General features: G+C 45.7%; 1 protein-coding gene across 1 annotated transcript; it reads left to right on the top strand.

Annotated features, from left to right (window-relative positions):
• Nucleotides 1-10,090: 10,090 nt before the first annotated feature.
• KRT1 (keratin 1) lies at nucleotides 10,091-16,472 on the top strand. The gene is made up of 9 exons (XM_033118584.1): nucleotides 10,091-10,717; nucleotides 11,799-12,013; nucleotides 12,324-12,384; nucleotides 12,810-12,905; nucleotides 13,750-13,914; nucleotides 14,046-14,171; nucleotides 14,751-14,971; nucleotides 15,474-15,508; nucleotides 15,600-16,472. Exons 1-9 carry the CDS (start codon nucleotides 10,148-10,150, stop codon nucleotides 15,980-15,982), a joined length of 1,872 nt encoding a protein of 623 aa, XP_032974475.1. The 5' UTR covers nucleotides 10,091-10,147; the 3' UTR covers nucleotides 15,983-16,472.
• The last annotated feature ends 369 nt before the right edge of the window (nucleotides 16,473-16,841 follow it).

Here is a 16,841-nt window from a genome sequence, read left to right as displayed (position 1 = left end):
GCAATGGTGGATGAACACATTTCTTAATCTGAAGGATGCTGAATAACTCAAGTGACATAGGGGAGGTGGTGGGGGAGAAATCAGAACAGGGCCTATTCTGTGGACACAGGGAGATGAAGCACAATAGGAGCAGTGGGACTCACAGCAGTTGACAGTGTTGGGGAAGGGAAGTCCCCACTGATTCCTAGAAGGCTGGAAAGTGGAGCAGGGCTGGGGAACAGAGTTGGGCAGGTGTGGGCAGCGAGTCAGGGCAGGGCCCTCCAGAGAGTCTGCTCAGGGACTCATAGATAAGAGAAGGGGAATGTGTGTGAATCAGAGGGGGCAGCTGCAGAGGAGAAACTGAGCTGGGAGATGAGAGGTGAGCCCATTAACCGGTGGGGGTGTTATGGGCATGAGTTTCTTTCATTGATGCCCCTGAGAAAAGTATAGATGCAGAAATTCTAGAATGGAGCAAGGTAAGCTATCACCTCATCCTTTGTGACATTTCTGAGTCTGTGTAAAGAAGTCACATAAAAGATGTGGCCTGGAAGTCCCAGCCACGGCTGTCAGGCATGAAAAAGAAATAAAAGGCATCCAAATGGGAAAGAAAGAAGTAAAACTGTCATTATTTGCAGATAACACGATCCTATATAGAGAGAACCCCAAAGATTCCACCAAAAACACATTAGAACTGATAAAAGAATTTAGGAAAGTAGCACAATACAAAATTAATATTCAGAAATTGGTTGCATTTTTATACACCAATAACAAACTATCAGAAAGAGAAATTAAGAAAACAATCCCATTTATAATTGTATAAAAAATACCTAGGAATAAATTTAACCAAGGAACTAAAAGACCTGTACTCAGTAAATTATAAAACATTGAAGAGAGAAATTAAAGAAGATACAAATAAATGGAAACACATCTCATGCTCATGGATAGGAAGAATTAATATAGTTAAAATGTCCATACTACCCAAAGCAATCTATAGATTCAGTGCAATCCCTATCAATGGCATTTTTCACAGCACTAGAACAAATAATCTTAAAATCTGTATGGAACCATAAAAGATTCTGAATAGCCACTGCAATCCTGAGAAAGAAGAGCAAAGCTGGAGGTATCATGCTTCCTGATATCAAATTATACTATAAGACCATAGTAATCAAAACAGCATGGTACTGGCATAAAAACAGACACATACATCAATGGAACAGAATGGAGAGTCCAGAAATAAATCCATGCCTATATGGTCATTTAGTCTATGACAAAGAAAACAAGAACTTACGTTGGGGTAAAGATAGTCTATTCAATAAATGGTGCTGGGAAAACTGGACAGATACATGCAAAAAATGAAACTGGACCCTCTGATTACTGCACATACAAGAATAATCTCAAAATGGATTAAAAACTTAAATGTAAAACCTGAAATGACAAAACTCCTAGAAGAAAATATAGGAAGTAAACTCTCATACATTACTCTTAGTAACATTTTTACTGATATATCTTCTCGGGCAAGGGAAACAAAAGAAAAAAATAAACAAATGGGACTACAACAAACTAAAAAGTTTTTGCATAGCACAGGAAACCATCAACAAAATGAAAAGACATCCTACTGAATGGGAGAAGATATTTGCCAATGATACATCTGATAAGGGGTTAATAGCAAAAAAATTATTAAAAAATTCATACAACTCAACACCAAAAAAATCACACAATCCAATTAAAAAAAATGGGCAGAGCACCTGAAGAGACATTTCTCCAAAGAACACATACAGATGAGCAATAGACATATGAAAAGATGCTCAATGTCACTAATCATCAGAGAAATGCAGATAAAAACCGTAATAAAATACCACCTCACTCCTGTCAGAATGGCTATCATCAATAAATAAACAAACAACAAGTGTTGGTGAGGATGTGGAGAAAAGGGAAACATGGGGCACTGTTGGTGGGATTGCAAATTGGTGCAGCCACTATGGAAAACAGTATGGCGGTGCCTCAAAAAATTAAAAATAGAACTACCGAATGACCCAGCAATTCCATTCCTGCGTACTTATCCAAAGAAATCCAAAACACTAATTAGAAAAGATATATGCACCCCTATGTTTACTGCAGCGCTATTCACAATAGCCAAAATATGGAAACAACCGAAATATCCATTGGTAGAAGACTGGATAAAGAAATTGTGGTACATATATAGAATGGAGTATTACTTTGCCACAAGTAAGAACGAAATCATACCATTTGCGACCACATGGATGAGATATTATGTTAAGTGAAATGGTCACACTGAGAAAGGAAAAATAAACATACGATCTCACTTATATGTGGAATCTAAAAAACAGAATAAATGAACAAACAAAACAGAAATAAATTCATAGATACAGTGAACAAACTGATGGTTCCTAGATGGGAGGCGGGTGGGTGAGAAAGGTGAAGGGATTAGGAAGTACAAGCTGGTAGTCATAAAATAGTCACAGGGATGTGAAATACAGCAAGGGGAATACAGTCAATAATGTTGTAAAAACTATGTGTAGAGCCAGGTGGGTACTAGACTTATGGGGGGGGAATCATTTCATAAATTATATAAATGCCTAACCACTGTGCTGTACACCTGAAACTAATATAAAATGGTATTGAATGCCAACTGTAATTAAAAAAAATATAGTCACAGAATGCAAAGTACAGCATAGGGAATATAGTCAATGGTATTATAATAGCGATGCACAGTGAGTGCCAGGGGGGTAGTAGACTTGTTGGGGTTATTCCTTTGCGAGGGTGTAAATGTCTAATCATTATGTTGTTTTTAGCCACCTGAAACTAATAACAAGATAAAAAAGATGTGACCTACTTTCTCATCCCCTGAAGGAATACAGATAGAACTTGGACATGAGAATCACTCAAATATGACTACAACTCATATCGATAAGGCATTGTGTTCTCAGGCACACCCCTACGTTCTCTCTGAGAAGTTTCTGCCCCCTCACTTGTCTTGGCAGCAGGCCTGTGGGGGGAGGGGCTGGGAAAGGGAAAGGTAGATGAGGGGCTGCCTGACGGGAAGGAGAGAGGGGACAGACAGATAAGCAGTTCTTACACTTTGAAATCAAAGAGCAAGAGCATGAGGACCAGGACAGGAAGACAGGGACAAACAGCAGTGGGTGTACACATGATAATTTAGAGTGTTCAGCTGACAGTGACAACACATGAGAACCAATAGGGCGTGGTGGCTGCTGGGGATAGGCATGGGGACCAGGAAGAGAGTCGTGTGCAGAGCTTGCTATGGCTCTTTTGCAATCAGACCACTCTGAGGATTTCTAAATAAGAGCCCATTCAGAGGACAGTGGCCAGGGCGGTGGTGAATGAGGAACCCGGCCACGTGAGGACAGTGGAAGGCCCTGGAGGAGAGAAGTCTCGGGGGAGATGTGATAGCTAACTGCAAAGATCTGAGGCGTTTCCATAGCAGAGAGGGGGTGCAGCATAGCTGATGGTACACGTGGACAGGTTGGAACTGCAGCAGATTTGTCTCAATATAAGAAGCACCTTTTTATTAATCCCGAGATAGGAGAGGCCGTGTGGGGAGTTAACACATTTCAAGAAGAGGTTGGCTAATCACTTGGCAGGAGGTTGAGAGAGGACATGAAACATGGGTGGGGATATGTGTATGGCAACACTTCACGTCTTTGCTGCCTTAAGAATTCATGTCATGGAGCCTGAGAAAAAAGGAATTCTAGTCTCTATTTTATATATGGGAAAATTAAAATCAGATGCCAGGGAAGGATCAAGTCATAGAGAGACCAAGGGCTCTAGCTAGGACTGTAAAATGAACCCAAGTTTTCTGGCATCACTAGAACTATTACAGGGTATGATTTGATTATCCCTGTACTTGCCTGTGTGCATGATGTTCTTAGGGAATCCACGTTGGCTCTGGGATAAAACACAAGGTCAAGGCCAACCTGAGGTCAACTTTCCCATCCTTCTCCTTCTGCACAGGAATTAGGGTTGTCTCAGAAAACATGGACCGGTCTTTTCTCTTCAGAAGCCTTCACCATGTCAGTCATAGTCATATGTCTGAATTCTAGGAATATTGGAACAGAGATTCCACAGAGTAGGGGTGTGAGAAACGAAGGCCAAGGAGAGGGAGTTAATCACGGAAGATGTTGGAGTCTAAATGAGAAGTCGTGGTGTGATGTTCTGGGCCTGAGCAGGGGGCTAGCACTGAACGACACCAGGAGAGGTTTCCTGGGATAAACACTATTCCTGTTACGGGTAAGAAGCAATTCCATTGTGAACAATGAGCAATTCCCTAGCCCTTTACCATATACAAAATGCTCCTACGTGCATTATCTCATGTGATTCTCACTGGCCCTGGGAGAGGGCTAGGGAGACCATATGTGGGGGCTCTGTGGTCCTTCTCGGGATCATGGAGCACTCTATCCCTGCTTCTGGTCAATGCTATTCCCACAAGGCAGATACTCAGAGGGAGAACGAAGCAGGCCCATCCATTAATCAGAGGGGAAGCAGGAAGGAACATGGCACTCAGGGCAGCAAGATTCCCAGGGTAAGTTTGCCAGCTGCTCCTCCCTCTCAGAGGCCACCGCAGGGCGGTGTACTCTGGGAATCTAAATTTAATTCCACCAGCTTCTCATCTACATAGATTTCAATCTGGGAACATGGTGAACAGGAGGAACAATGATTGACTTCATAAAATTCCAACTCTGTCTGACCTAGGACAAGGTGCGTTTCTGGGCTGGAGAGTCCTCGGTTTAAGGAAATCTCTCAAGAATGCTGCCTCGCACTCAAGTCCCAGCCAAGTGGCCCAGGATGTGTCTTCGAATTATGAGCCATGTGCTTCGCCAGTCTCTCTTCCAGCTCAGTGCAGCCCTTATGATTGTGTTGGCTCTGCTGCCCTGGTTGTATCAGTTTCCTCATCAGTGCAGGGCACTGAATGTCTTTGGGTTGATCAGTGTTCTGTTACAAGGCTGAGCTCGGCACTTGGGATGTTGGCAGGTCCTCCCGCAGGGAGGGTCAGTTCTGAATGTCCCAGTGCCAGGCCTGACGGGCTTCTGAAGGACTCAGAGTGTGTGGCCCAGCCTCCATACTCGTCCCAGTATGCTTAGTCCTGGGGGTCGTCCCCACCCTGCCGAGCCGGCATCCCACAGTGGGAGTAATTCCCAGTCTGGCCTCACTTCCTTCTGCTTCAGGTGCGCTCAGCAAGCTTTCCTGTATGCGATGGGCCCCTGGTTTCCCTAGTACAGATGTATGGTCCCCTGAAGGCCTTCTCCTAAAAGATGGCCTCTTTTCAAGAACCTAAACTTTCTTTCTGGGTCTTTCCACTGTTTCCAGTGCACCAGGGGCTTGTTCGAAAGCTTTACCTAATAGTTAGATCATTTTCTGCGTCCGTCTGAGTACAAGGCTGGGAGAGCATCCCTCCTCCTCCCTCTACCTGTTATCCACCGCACTTCAATATTCCTGTAAGGTAGAGATAGTCCTTATTTCATAGACGAGGAAACTTAGGCTCAGAGAGGGCAAATGACCTGCTTGCGGTCGCACAGCTACAAATTTGCTGTCAGGAGTGGGGCCCAATCTGGATGACTCCATGCTTCAAAGTAAGACAACCTGCACCTCCTTCTCCTACGTGCTTATCGGTGGTTTCCTCCTTTCCGGGCTCTACTCTGCTCAGCACCACTAGTGAGTGGCTCCTGGGTGCTTCCTTCTTTGCTGTCTACCCTGAACAGGCTGCCCCTCGTTCTGCACCTGTCCCTCCTGTATAAGAAGCCTTGGCCCCTCCTCTGCTGGCTGCCAGCTTTCAACATCTCACCCCGCCTCCCCATTGTTTATGATTCTCCTTTACCCCTCCCAGGTTTCAGCTTTCCCCAGTCCCCTGAAATTTCCTTCTCCCACGTTCCTGGTGGAGTCCCGCAGGGCTGGCTGGCTTGTCACTGCTTGCGTCTCTTCAACTTTTTGCTTAGTCCCATCCCCCGAAAAGTTCTCAAAACCACCACACCTGTCCCTGCCGTGGCCTGTCTGTGACAGCTTCATCTCTGCGACCAGTTCTGGGGTGTATGTGTGTGTGTGTGTGTGTCCTTGGGGTGGGAGGTACTCTGGCTTTCTGTTATCCAGCACTGATGGGGGTACCCCTCAAGTGCAGGGGACAATGTGGGAGGCTGGGGTAAGCGGGGGTGCTGGGAAGGCACCCAAGGACATGGAGGACTTGCTTTGAAAAGGCTTACGGAGCAATTGAGGGACCAGAAAACACACACACATGTGCGCACACACATACACACACGCATATGCACACACATAGGAAAATGAAGCCATCGGTATATAAATACACACTTGAATCTGGTAGCAACTTGAGTTTAGAAAAAGAAACCAATGGAACAGCTGAGTAGTGTTAATCGAAGAAAACTCCCTGGAAGAGCCAGCCTATCCAGTGCCCGGTGGAGCAGAGGAGATGTAGGCATTTGCCCTCAAGGCCTGATGGACCAAAACCGGATTCAGACCCAAATGCTCAGGAATTGAACCCTTAGGTGGCTCCAGAGCTAGACTATAGATAGGAGTTTGAAGAGAGTTGCCAAGGCAACTGGAAGGCCTTTCAGAGAAGAGAAGAGTAAAAGTGGGTTTGGAAGATGGAGAGGAACAGAGAAAAAGGGCAGAAGAGGACTGAAGAGTCTCCCTTAGTAAATCTTGGGAGTGGAAAAGTCAAGGTATAAGGCTCGATGAGAAGGTGATCAGAGAAGCTGTAGGTGATGCAGGTTGTTGACAAGAGGGGGCCTACGGGATGAAGGCAGACATGTACTCGGAGTCTGATAAACTTGGCTTGTCAGTTACCACCTGAGGGAGTGGGGCATGTATCTGTGAACCTGTCGTCTTTCCTTTAAAATGAGGCTAAGAACTACCGTTCTGTAGACTTTTTCTGATGTTTAAATGAGAGGTAGCTCTTTGCACCTGGTTGTTTTCTGCAGATATTAATGCCTCTTTCCTCTTTCATTTTGCCTTTATTTTATAACTTCGAGTACGCAAACAAGCCAGGAATGAGAGTGCGTGGTTCTCACCTTTCTCCCACTTTAATATCACCACACACCCTCCACCACCCTGGCGACACAGAAAACGATGAGCTTGGTTAAGTGGCAGCGGGGCCGTTTCCAGCCCTATTGGAGTGCCTCAAAAGTAAGCAGTGGAAAGAGAATAGGAGTTTGGTTCAGTAATTGGAAGATTCCCCAGGCATTGATTGCATGACTTGGAGATACGTTTTTGGCTTCTTTGGATCTGGCTTCTCTCTTCTTTGATAGGTAGGTCCGATGGGGAGGCCCTTTGAGTTCCTGCAGGCGGGAATATGCTGTGATTCTCTGTGCACTCACTTATGACAGCCAGTTCCAGGGGCTTGTTCTTGAGCCTCTTCTCCAGTTTAGGAGGAAGAACACTTGAATCGAAACCAGAAAACTCAGGTTCTTGCCCCAGATGTGTCTTTTCCCAGCTCTGACGTGTCAGCCAGTCATTTCATCTCTCTGATCCTCAGTCTTCTGTTTTGTAAAATGGCTTAAAAATAGCCCGACCGTCTAGTCCTCAGGCATCTTGTAGGGACAGTATTTGTGTATGTTCTTGGTGAGGTGAGCTATGCAAACACAAGCCGGTAGTGATTTTTATGTCTTCTTGCTCTTTCTAGTTCCGGTGTCTTTTTCTCCTCATGGTAGCAGCTAGATTAAGTCTTATAGGTCTACAAATTTCTGTCGATTACCTGACCATCCACCGCTTTGATTTTTCTCTCTGTTGGTTTCTTAGTTTGAGGATGGAAACATGAATCACTGCAAAGATTTGTTGTTGGCTGGCAGAGGTGAGAGGATGAATACACACATGCATACATACACATATGCACACCCCTCCAAAATGCTAGAAGGAATCAATTGCGCAGTGTGATACGTCCCACGAGGGAGTGTGCTGAACTGAAATAATTTGGATTGCCTGTGAGAAGACAATTAGGCAACAGTCATTACCACACCAAGACTATCCCAGATAGTCCCATTGTTCCTACTCAGGAACAAGATCTGGATTACTCATTACACTAGAAATAGGTGGCTTAGCAGCCCAAGGATGCTGTTAGGACAGTTTCAGAAAACAGTGCCATGGAGATGGTAGGGAAGGAGAGGCAGCAGTGGAGAGGTGAGGGGCACTTTCTGGAGGAGGGTGTAGGGCAAAACCTGGGGGAGAAGAGGAGGCACAAGTCTCAGTGGCTGGAGAGGCCTGACACTCAGCTGTCTTGGTTCAGAACTATAGGGCAACAGGACCAGATAGTCTTCACAGATTCGTTTTTTCCTGTATATCTTGTATTCCACAGTGGAGACCACCCATACGGGTCTATGATTCACTGCTTAGAATTGCTTAGAGCGAGCTGAAATTGGCATTGGCTTCTCCACACTGAATCTTCAATTCTGTATTCATATGCAAGTGTGGGGAGCGTGCCAGACTTCTAAGAAGCCTCAGAATGAAAGTCTGTGTGGGGTTCAGGTCGTTCCAGATCTCAATGCCACTACTTCCCGTTAAGATTGATCAAATGCTGCTCTCCAGGAAGGCTTCTGGGATTTCCTGGCCATCGCACTGCATGCGGGGTACTCTTGCACCTGGATGGAAGCAAATTCTCCCCATGAACTCTGCGCCTCCAATCTCCCCTCTCCCCTTCTCAGAGTGAACTGAAGAAACATTTTCCAAGCATGTATCTGGAGCCAAGGATAAAAAGGGATAAAATGGGCCTCCTGCAGCTCTCTGAAGTGGGACAGCTTCCCATATTGTCTGGCTTTGCACACAGTGGGCAGCACAGCCTGAATTCAGTTGCTGTGCTGTCACACAACACGCTGGTTAGGATCTTGCACACCTCGGCATCCTTGGTTCAAATCTCAGCCATGCCACCTACCGTCTAGGTAAACTTGGGCAGGCCATTCAACCTCTGTGCCTCAGCACCCTCATTTTAAAGATGGGCAGCATAATAGTACCAATCTCAAAGTTGTGAACATGAAGTAAGTTAATATGTATAGAACGTGTAGAACAGTGCCTGGTACGAAGTCAGTTTTGTTTTTTGTTTTTGACTTTTTTATTAGTTTCAGGTGTACAAAGCAACATAATAGTTAGACCCCATAATTTACACCCCTCATATGGTCAGGTTTTTTTTTTGTTACATGTTAGCTATTGTTACCACTACTACTACTACTGCCACGACTATTGTCCAGAAACAATTTAAGATTCTCAGATCAGGCTTCCCGGACTCCCTTCTAAATCTACATTTATCTTTCCATATAGTCTAGTGTGAGACTTGAACCACCTGTGAAGTCGTACCTCCACCCCTTTGCTTTACAACATGTATGAAATAGCTTCTATTTGCTCATCTCACTGCTTTATATGCTTGTCATGCCTTTGTTTGCACCTGTTTTCTGTTGCTGGTGTCTCTTTGAGGAAAAGGAATCACTGGAACACTTAGAAAAGAACATGTCTTTCCCTTCTGGTCCTTCCAGCTCACCCGCCCACTCATCCTGTTTGATGACAGCTTCTCCTCCTCTAATATGAATGCAGTGCACTTATAAAGCTAACATTTAACAAAAATGATTTATTTTGATTGTTCACTTATTTAAGCTCTGGCTTTGTGTCAGGAGACATAATGTGGTGAGCTCGGGGGTTTGGAGGGCAGATCTCAGAAATGGGTGAGAAAGCTTGTTCTGAGATTCAAGTATGGGGAACTGTACCTGCCATGCCTGAGGACAGAATGTCTCAGTAGGGCAAGGCAAGAATGGAAACTTGCATAGCTTTGTGACAGGAGGTTATGAAATCCTATCAAGAAGGTGGCAGATGTAGGGTCCTATTTTCCCAAAGTTGCAAGCACTTGAAGAGAGATTTTGTCTGATAAAATGATAACTACAAGAGAAATCTTGCATACACAGCAATTTTGAGAGCCATCCTGGGAGCGAGGTGTGTTGTGTTTATTGTATTGTGTTGTCGAGGCTCGTAAAATTCTTGTATGGCTGCAGGCAAGTCAAACCTTTGAGTGGCACTGCGTCCCGCTGACTCGAGGACCAAGCCCAATCACTCCCTGTATATAAGGGGAAGTCTCTGTGCTTGGGGTAGAGGAGTGTTTGCTCCTTTCTTTTCTCCACTTTGCTCCTACTCTCTCTAAGTCAGGATGAGTCGCCACTTTAGTTCCAGGTCTGGGTACCGGAGTGGAGGAGGCTTCAGCTCTGGGTCTGCCGGGGTGGTCAGCTTCCAGCGCAGGGCCACTAGCTCCTCTGTGCGCCGTAGTGGAGGAGGTGGCGGGAGATTTTCAGGCGGAGGATGTGGCGGTGGGGGTGCTGGTGGCGGCTTCGGAAGTCGAAGTCTTGTTAATCTTGGTGGCAGTAAAAGTATCTCCATCAGTGTGGTAGGAGGAGGTAGACGGAGTGGCTTTGGTGGTGGTTATGGTGGCAGTGGCTTTGGAGGTGGCAGTTTTGGCTTTGGGGGTGGTTTTGGCAGTGGTGGTTTAGGTGGTGGCTTTGGCAGTGGAGGTGGTTTTGGTGGAGGTGGTTTTGGTGGAGGTGGTTTTGGGGGTGGTTTTGGGCCTGTCTGCCCCCCTGGTGGCATACAGCAAGTCACCATCAACCAGAGCCTCCTGCAACCCCTCAATGTGGAAATTGACCCTGAGATCCAAAAAGTAAAGTCTCAAGAAAGGGAGCAAATCAAGTCACTCAACAACCAATTTGCCTCCTTCATTGACAAGGTGAGTTTATCAGCTCAGTGCACCGGGAGAGCTGTTCCTGGTCCATTTGAGTCGGGCGCAGCCAAGACATGTTTGGGTTTGAGCCTCAACTTTCTGTGTATAGATGATTAAAAGGCATTTTGTGAAATTGTCTTCTAGGACATATGTTAGAAGTATGCTTGTGAATGATGCTAATGACAACTCTCTTTCACAAAAGGGTCTGTGGGCTACCTAAACGTGTGCGAATTTGACATCACCTTAATGTGTTTTTTAATTCAGCCCTTGAACTGAATTGGGACTCACATATGTTGAATGAAGATAACAGAAAAGAGGCTAACTCAACCCTGTAAGGTGCAAATGAGAGCCCTGGAAAAGTCTTCCGAACTATAAAAAAGGAGTTGAGTATAAAAAGAGTGCAACGGATATTGTCATAGAAAGTATGTAGTCAGTGCCAAACATCTTTTGCTGTCAGAAGGGCAAGTCTGCCCTCTGAGAATTTTACACTGGTACCAGATCAGGGTCAAGATATTTTTATACTTATACTTCCAAGTATCTGCTCTGGAAAAACATGTAAACCATTTTTTACTTTTTGATTAATCATCAATAATGCCAACTCAAGTTATCCATAATAGATTTGGAATCCAGTTTTGGATTTTCCCCATATACTTTTGAACTGTGTGTATGCTCAGGGAATGCAAACAAATTTTTACGGCAACCTACCTAAAAAAAATTCGGAAGGCAAATCTCTTAAGCGTCACGTACCTGTTTCAAAGTGTAATTGCAGTAATTTTTTTAACGTGTGTTTTGCTATTTGGTTTTTGTGCAGCTATTCCCTTCTAAAGTTCCAACTGAAATAGTACTTTAACTGCCATTCTCAGGGAAATGAACGCTTCACTGAATGAACAGTGAGTTGGGTTTTACAATGAAGATCGTACGAACTGGATCATCTTTTTCCTATTTTTTTGTTTGTCATAGCCAGAAAAACAGGAATTGAAGTTCTTTTCTAAGTCAAGTATGGCCTTGCTGTGTGGTAGCCCTTGGTGCTCAGTGGCCATAGGACTCTACTTCTGCCCCAGTGAGTAATAGGGTCTTGTGTTTTTAGGTGAGGTTCCTGGAGCAGCAGAACCAGGTGCTGCAAACAAAATGGGAGCTGCTGCAGCAGGTGGATACCTCCACTAGGACCCACAGCTTAGAGCCCTACTTTGAGTCATATATCAATAATCTTAGAAAGAGAATGGACCAACTGACGAGTGACCAATCTCGGATGGATACGGAATTGAAGAACATGCAAGACCTGGTGGAAGATTACCGGAACAAGTAAGGAAAGCTGACTGGGCAATTCTTGACTTTCGTTCTAAAATATTTCCAGACAGTGACAAGCAAAGACAATGGACAGTATGCAACAGTGTCTTGTCTTAGGTTAGAGGCAAATCAATTTGGCCTTTTCGGATATCTTCATCTTTTCAGAAGCTAGAAAGAGCTTAATGGTTTTTATTGCTCCAAAGAAAGGGGTGGCTAAGATGTCCCAGGCTTATAATACAAAAGCAATGACAGGCAGTGCCAATTTTAGTCTAGAAAGCAGAACTTCAGGGCTCACCTTCTGAGTTCACTTCTGATTTCCTTGCAGATATGAAGAAGAGATCAACAAACGGACTAATGCAGAGAATGAATTTGTGACCATCAAAAAGGTGAGCAAATTCTGTAGGATGGACCTCACATCTGAAATAAACAATAGAAGAAGGTCTCCAAGTACTAAGCAGAAAGGAGTCAAGATGTGGAGAACCAGGTAGTGGGCCTGATGAAAAGCTGAAGTAGAGTTTCCCCGCCACCCCCCCCACATGTGTATGAACCTGGACTTATCAGGCACTCTACTTCTCCAGATCCCTCAGCACTTCTTGTAGTAAGTGGGGAGGCAAGTTCTCAGCAAATCAGGCAAACTCCTTTGTGATTGTGATCCTAGGGGTGGGGCAATTTAGGGATTGTGATCCACCTGCGATATAAAGATGTAGAGTAGGCCCCAAACAACTTTTCTACGTGGAAAATCCCCTCACAGCTGGTGAGAGGGACTTGCCCTGGAAAGACTATGATGTCATGATGTCTATTGTTCCTCCAGGATGTGGATGCTGCTTATATGACCAAGGTGGACCTTCAGGCCAAAGTTGACAACTTGCATCAGGAAATTGATTTCCTTACAACGCTCTACCAAGTGGTAAGTCCTCTAATTTCAACCACGTTTACCCAAATGGAGAGCTTTTAAGCCTGAACCCACCACTATCCAGAAGAATAGAGCTATACCATCCATCTTTTTTTTTTTAACTTATTGGGGTGACAATTGTTAGTAAAATTACATAGATTTCAGGTGTACAATTTTGTATTACATCATCTATAAATCCCATTGTGTGTTCACCACCCAGAGTGAGTTCTCCTTCCATCACCATATATTTGATCCCCCTTACCCTCATCTCCCACCCCCCAACCCCCTTACCCTCTGGTAACCACTAAACTGTGTCTATGAGTTTTTGTTTCTCATTTGTTTGTCTTGTTCTTTTGTTGTTTTTGGTGTATACACCACATATCAGTGAAATCATATGGTTCTCTGCTTTTTCTGTCTGACTTATTTCGCTTAGCATTATACTCTCAAGATCCATCCATGTTGTCACAAATGTTCCTATATCATCTTTTCTTACCGCCGAATAGTAGTCTATTGTGTATATATACCACAACTTCTTTATCCATTCATCTATTGAAGGACATTTTGGTTGTTTCCGTGTCTTGACCACCGTAAACAAAGCTGCAATGAACATTGGAGCACACGTGTCTTTATGTATAAATGTTTTCAGATTTTTTGGGTAGATACCCAGGAGAGGGATTGCTGGGTCATATGGTAATTCTAGTCGTAATTTTTTCAGGAACCTCCACACTGCCTTCCATAGTGGCTGCACCAATCTGCATTCCCACCAACAGTTATACCTTCCATCTTGAGACCCTTCCCTCTGTCGAAGGTGTTTTTTGTGTTAACACTACAAGAGTCACTGAACTATTATGTCTTGCAGGAGCTGTCTCAGATGCAGACTCATATCAGTGACACCAATGTCGTCCTGTCCATGGACAACAACCGCTGCCTGGACCTGGACAGCATCATTGCCGAAGTCAAAGCCCAGTACGAGGAGATCGCCCAGAGGAGCAAGGCCGAGGCCGAGGCCCTGTACCACACCAAGGTGAATGGACTGAACATCTGGCCAGGTTTCCTGAAATGTCTTGCCTTGCTATCCTGTGTTTTCTCTTATATTTGTGTGCGTGAGCCATAGTGTACTCTGCCACATCTAACTGATTGATCCACCATCTTTAGTATGAAGAGCTCCAGGTCACTGTTGGTAAACATGGGGACAATTTGAAAAATTCAAAGATGGAGATTTCAGAGCTGAATCGGATGATCCAGAGACTTAGATCTGAAATTGACAGTGTCAAGAAACAGGTACTTGCTTCCACCTGCTACTGGATTGGGGAAAAGGGGACCCACAGGTAATTAACTGGAGGGTATTTTTCTGATTTTGAATCTTGCCGTTCACATCAAGGTTATTGTATTATTTCCAGTTCTTTTGGTGAGTATACTGATTTCCAGAATTCAGCCATCGCTGAGGGCTCTCTTTCAGGAAACTTGTGAAAATGACCTAGTAGAGCTATAGAAGTGAGTGTCATGAGTGACCTAGCCCATGACCCAAAGTGAGACTTAAGCGGTGGTGAGTGAGAAGAAAGGCAGCCAGAAGGTTTCAGGGTACACAGTTAGAAGAATGCCAAGGGGTAGAGGAGCCTCAACTCCTGACCAAGAGAGGCTGCTGCATCACTTTTAAGGGTGTTTAAGGAAGTCAACACGGTATCAATACGCTACGGTATCTGGAGGCAGGAGAATATATGAGACGACTTAAGCTCTCGTGGTTCTGTTGGACCCAGCGTACAGGCCTTGCGGGGTTGAAGAGATCAATTTGATATAAGAAGGCCAAGGTGGGATTAGGTGATAGGAGAGTGTGTAATGTGCTGGATTCTCCTTTCTCAGATATCTGGGCTGCAGCAGTCCATCAGCGATGCTGAACAACGTGGTGAGAATGCCCTCAAAGACGCCCAGGGCAAGCTGAATGAGCTGGAGGACGCCCTGCAGAAAGCCAAGGAGGACATGGCCCGCCTGCTGCGTGACTACCAGGAGCTGATGAACACCAAGCTGGCCTTGGACGTGGAGATTGCCACCTACAGGACCCTCCTGGAAGGAGAGGAAAGCAGGTGAAAAAGGGACCCTGGACCGTTTGGCCCCATCTTATGTTCTTCCTCCCTTGCAAGCTGACTGCTGTTGAAGCTGCAAACACGTGACTGCTGCTTGTCCTGGGTGTGGGGAAAGGAAAGGCAGATGGTGCAGGGGGAAAGGTTGTTTCACTTTGGGAACCAGGGTCACACATTTGTCTCTTTTGAGGGCTATAGCGTCTTTATGAAATGCTTTGAGATGGAGAAATGTATTCTTCATCTGGGCTGCTCAGATGTCATCTGGCCTAAAGTTAGTGCCTTTGAAGGAAACCCGCCACTAGCTGCAACGCTTGTCTAACTTCTATGGAGATTTCTCCCTGTTTGTGAAAAACATACTAGAGGTTTAGAGGCGAGAGGGGACTGGATTAGATTTCCAATCAAGGAGAAGCCCCAGACAGGGAGCTTTGGGAGGGCTGAGAGGGCTTGGGGAAGAGGTTTGCAAAGCTGGAGAATGATGAGGGATTTGTTATTCCTTCGCCTACAGGATGTCAGGAGAGTGTGCCGCCAACGTGAGTGTGTGTAAGTACAAGCTGAGTTCTCTGGGGCCTGTGCAGGTTTCGCTGGGTTGGAAAGGGAGCTGGGTTGGAGATAACTGAGCGTTCCCTTGCAGCTGTGAGCACCAGCCATTCCAGCATCAGTGGAGGTGGTGGCCGAGGAGGCGGGGGTTACCGCGGCGGCGGCGGGGGTAGCTACGGCTCCGGAGGTGGCAGCTACGGCTCCGGAGGTGGCGGCGGCAGCTATGGCTCCGGAGGTGGCAGCTACGGCTCCGGAGGTGGCGGCGGCGGCAGCTATGGCGGCGCCGGAGGCAGCAGTGGGGGACACAAAGGAGGTTCTGGAGGGGGCGGCGGCAGCTCTGGCGGCAGGGGTGCTGGCGGCGGAGGCAGCCGGGACTCGACTGGAGGCCACGGATCCAGCTCTGGGGGCACCAAGAGCTCTGGTGGCAGTTCCAGCGTGAAGTTTATTTCCACCAGCTATTCCCGAGGGACCAGATAAAGAGGCACTCTCTATACTGCTAGCTCTCTCTCTCCGTCACTCCCAGATATGCTTGGCAAGACCAAGGTCAATTGTCCCCGCCTTATTGAAGAAAAAAGCTATGATTAGTTACATTGGTTGATCATACTTCCCCAGCTCTTTCCTTTCTGCTCTGCTTCCCAAAGAAAATTTTAAGTCAGTGGCAAGCTCAGTCTCTGGCTATGACCCTGCTTTGTGCTTTGCCTCAGAAACAGTTCAGCCATCACTACTACACACATTACATTTCAAAGCACCTCCTAAGTCCGCTGGAGGAGGGCTGGTTAGACCCACCCCTTCTTTGTCATGCACGGAGCACACTTGCTCTGGACTCCTTGCTATCCTATGTCTTGCAGCAAGCGCTGTGCTGCTTTGGTTTTGTACATACGGTGTAAGCAAGTTGACTGTCTTTTGAGGAGAGATCTTAAACTCCCATTTCCTTGTGTGGCTGCAATAAACTGCATTTGAAATTCTCTATGAGTTTTAAATTTCTTAGTTCATGGCACTGCCGGGATGGGTACTTTGTGGGAGGGAAAGACCCTCGAGCCACATGGCCTATGGGGGAGTTGGGACACATGACCACGAGGAAGATGGGAGACTGGTCAGGCAACAGTTAGCTGTAAACATTTCACCAGAACAAGCTCTTTCCCAGAGGGTGGAGATGTTACAGAGAAATGGAGAGACTAGGGTAGCAGGTTTTATTCCTCTGAGAAGGCTTTCTTGAAAAGAGCAGTGAGCAATCGGGTTGGGAAGGAGGAGTTTAACATCGAGAAGAGGGCAAAGTATTGCATGGAAAAGTAATTGTTCATGTGGAACAGCCGGTGACGAGAGGGGTGTGGGTAAT

This window comes from Rhinolophus ferrumequinum, chromosome 10 (genome assembly GCF_004115265.2).
Source record: "Rhinolophus ferrumequinum isolate MPI-CBG mRhiFer1 chromosome 10, mRhiFer1_v1.p, whole genome shotgun sequence".
In the NCBI taxonomy this organism is placed as follows: domain Eukaryota; kingdom Metazoa; phylum Chordata; class Mammalia; order Chiroptera; family Rhinolophidae; genus Rhinolophus; species Rhinolophus ferrumequinum.
This window is presented reverse-complemented; position numbering and strand designations above follow the sequence as displayed.

Excerpts from the sequence above, each read along its gene's own strand:
- KRT1 (XM_033118584.1), top strand. The coding sequence starts at position 10,148 with ATGAGTCGCCACTTTAGTTCCAGGTCTGGGTACCGGAGTGGAGGAGGC. Across the intron at positions 12,014-12,323 it reads GTGGAAGATTACCGGAACAA|ATATGAAGAAGAGATCAACA; the intron begins GTAAGGAAAGCT and ends ATTTCCTTGCAG. Across the intron at positions 14,972-15,473 it reads CTGGAAGGAGAGGAAAGCAG|GATGTCAGGAGAGTGTGCCG; the intron begins GTGAAAAAGGGA and ends CTTCGCCTACAG.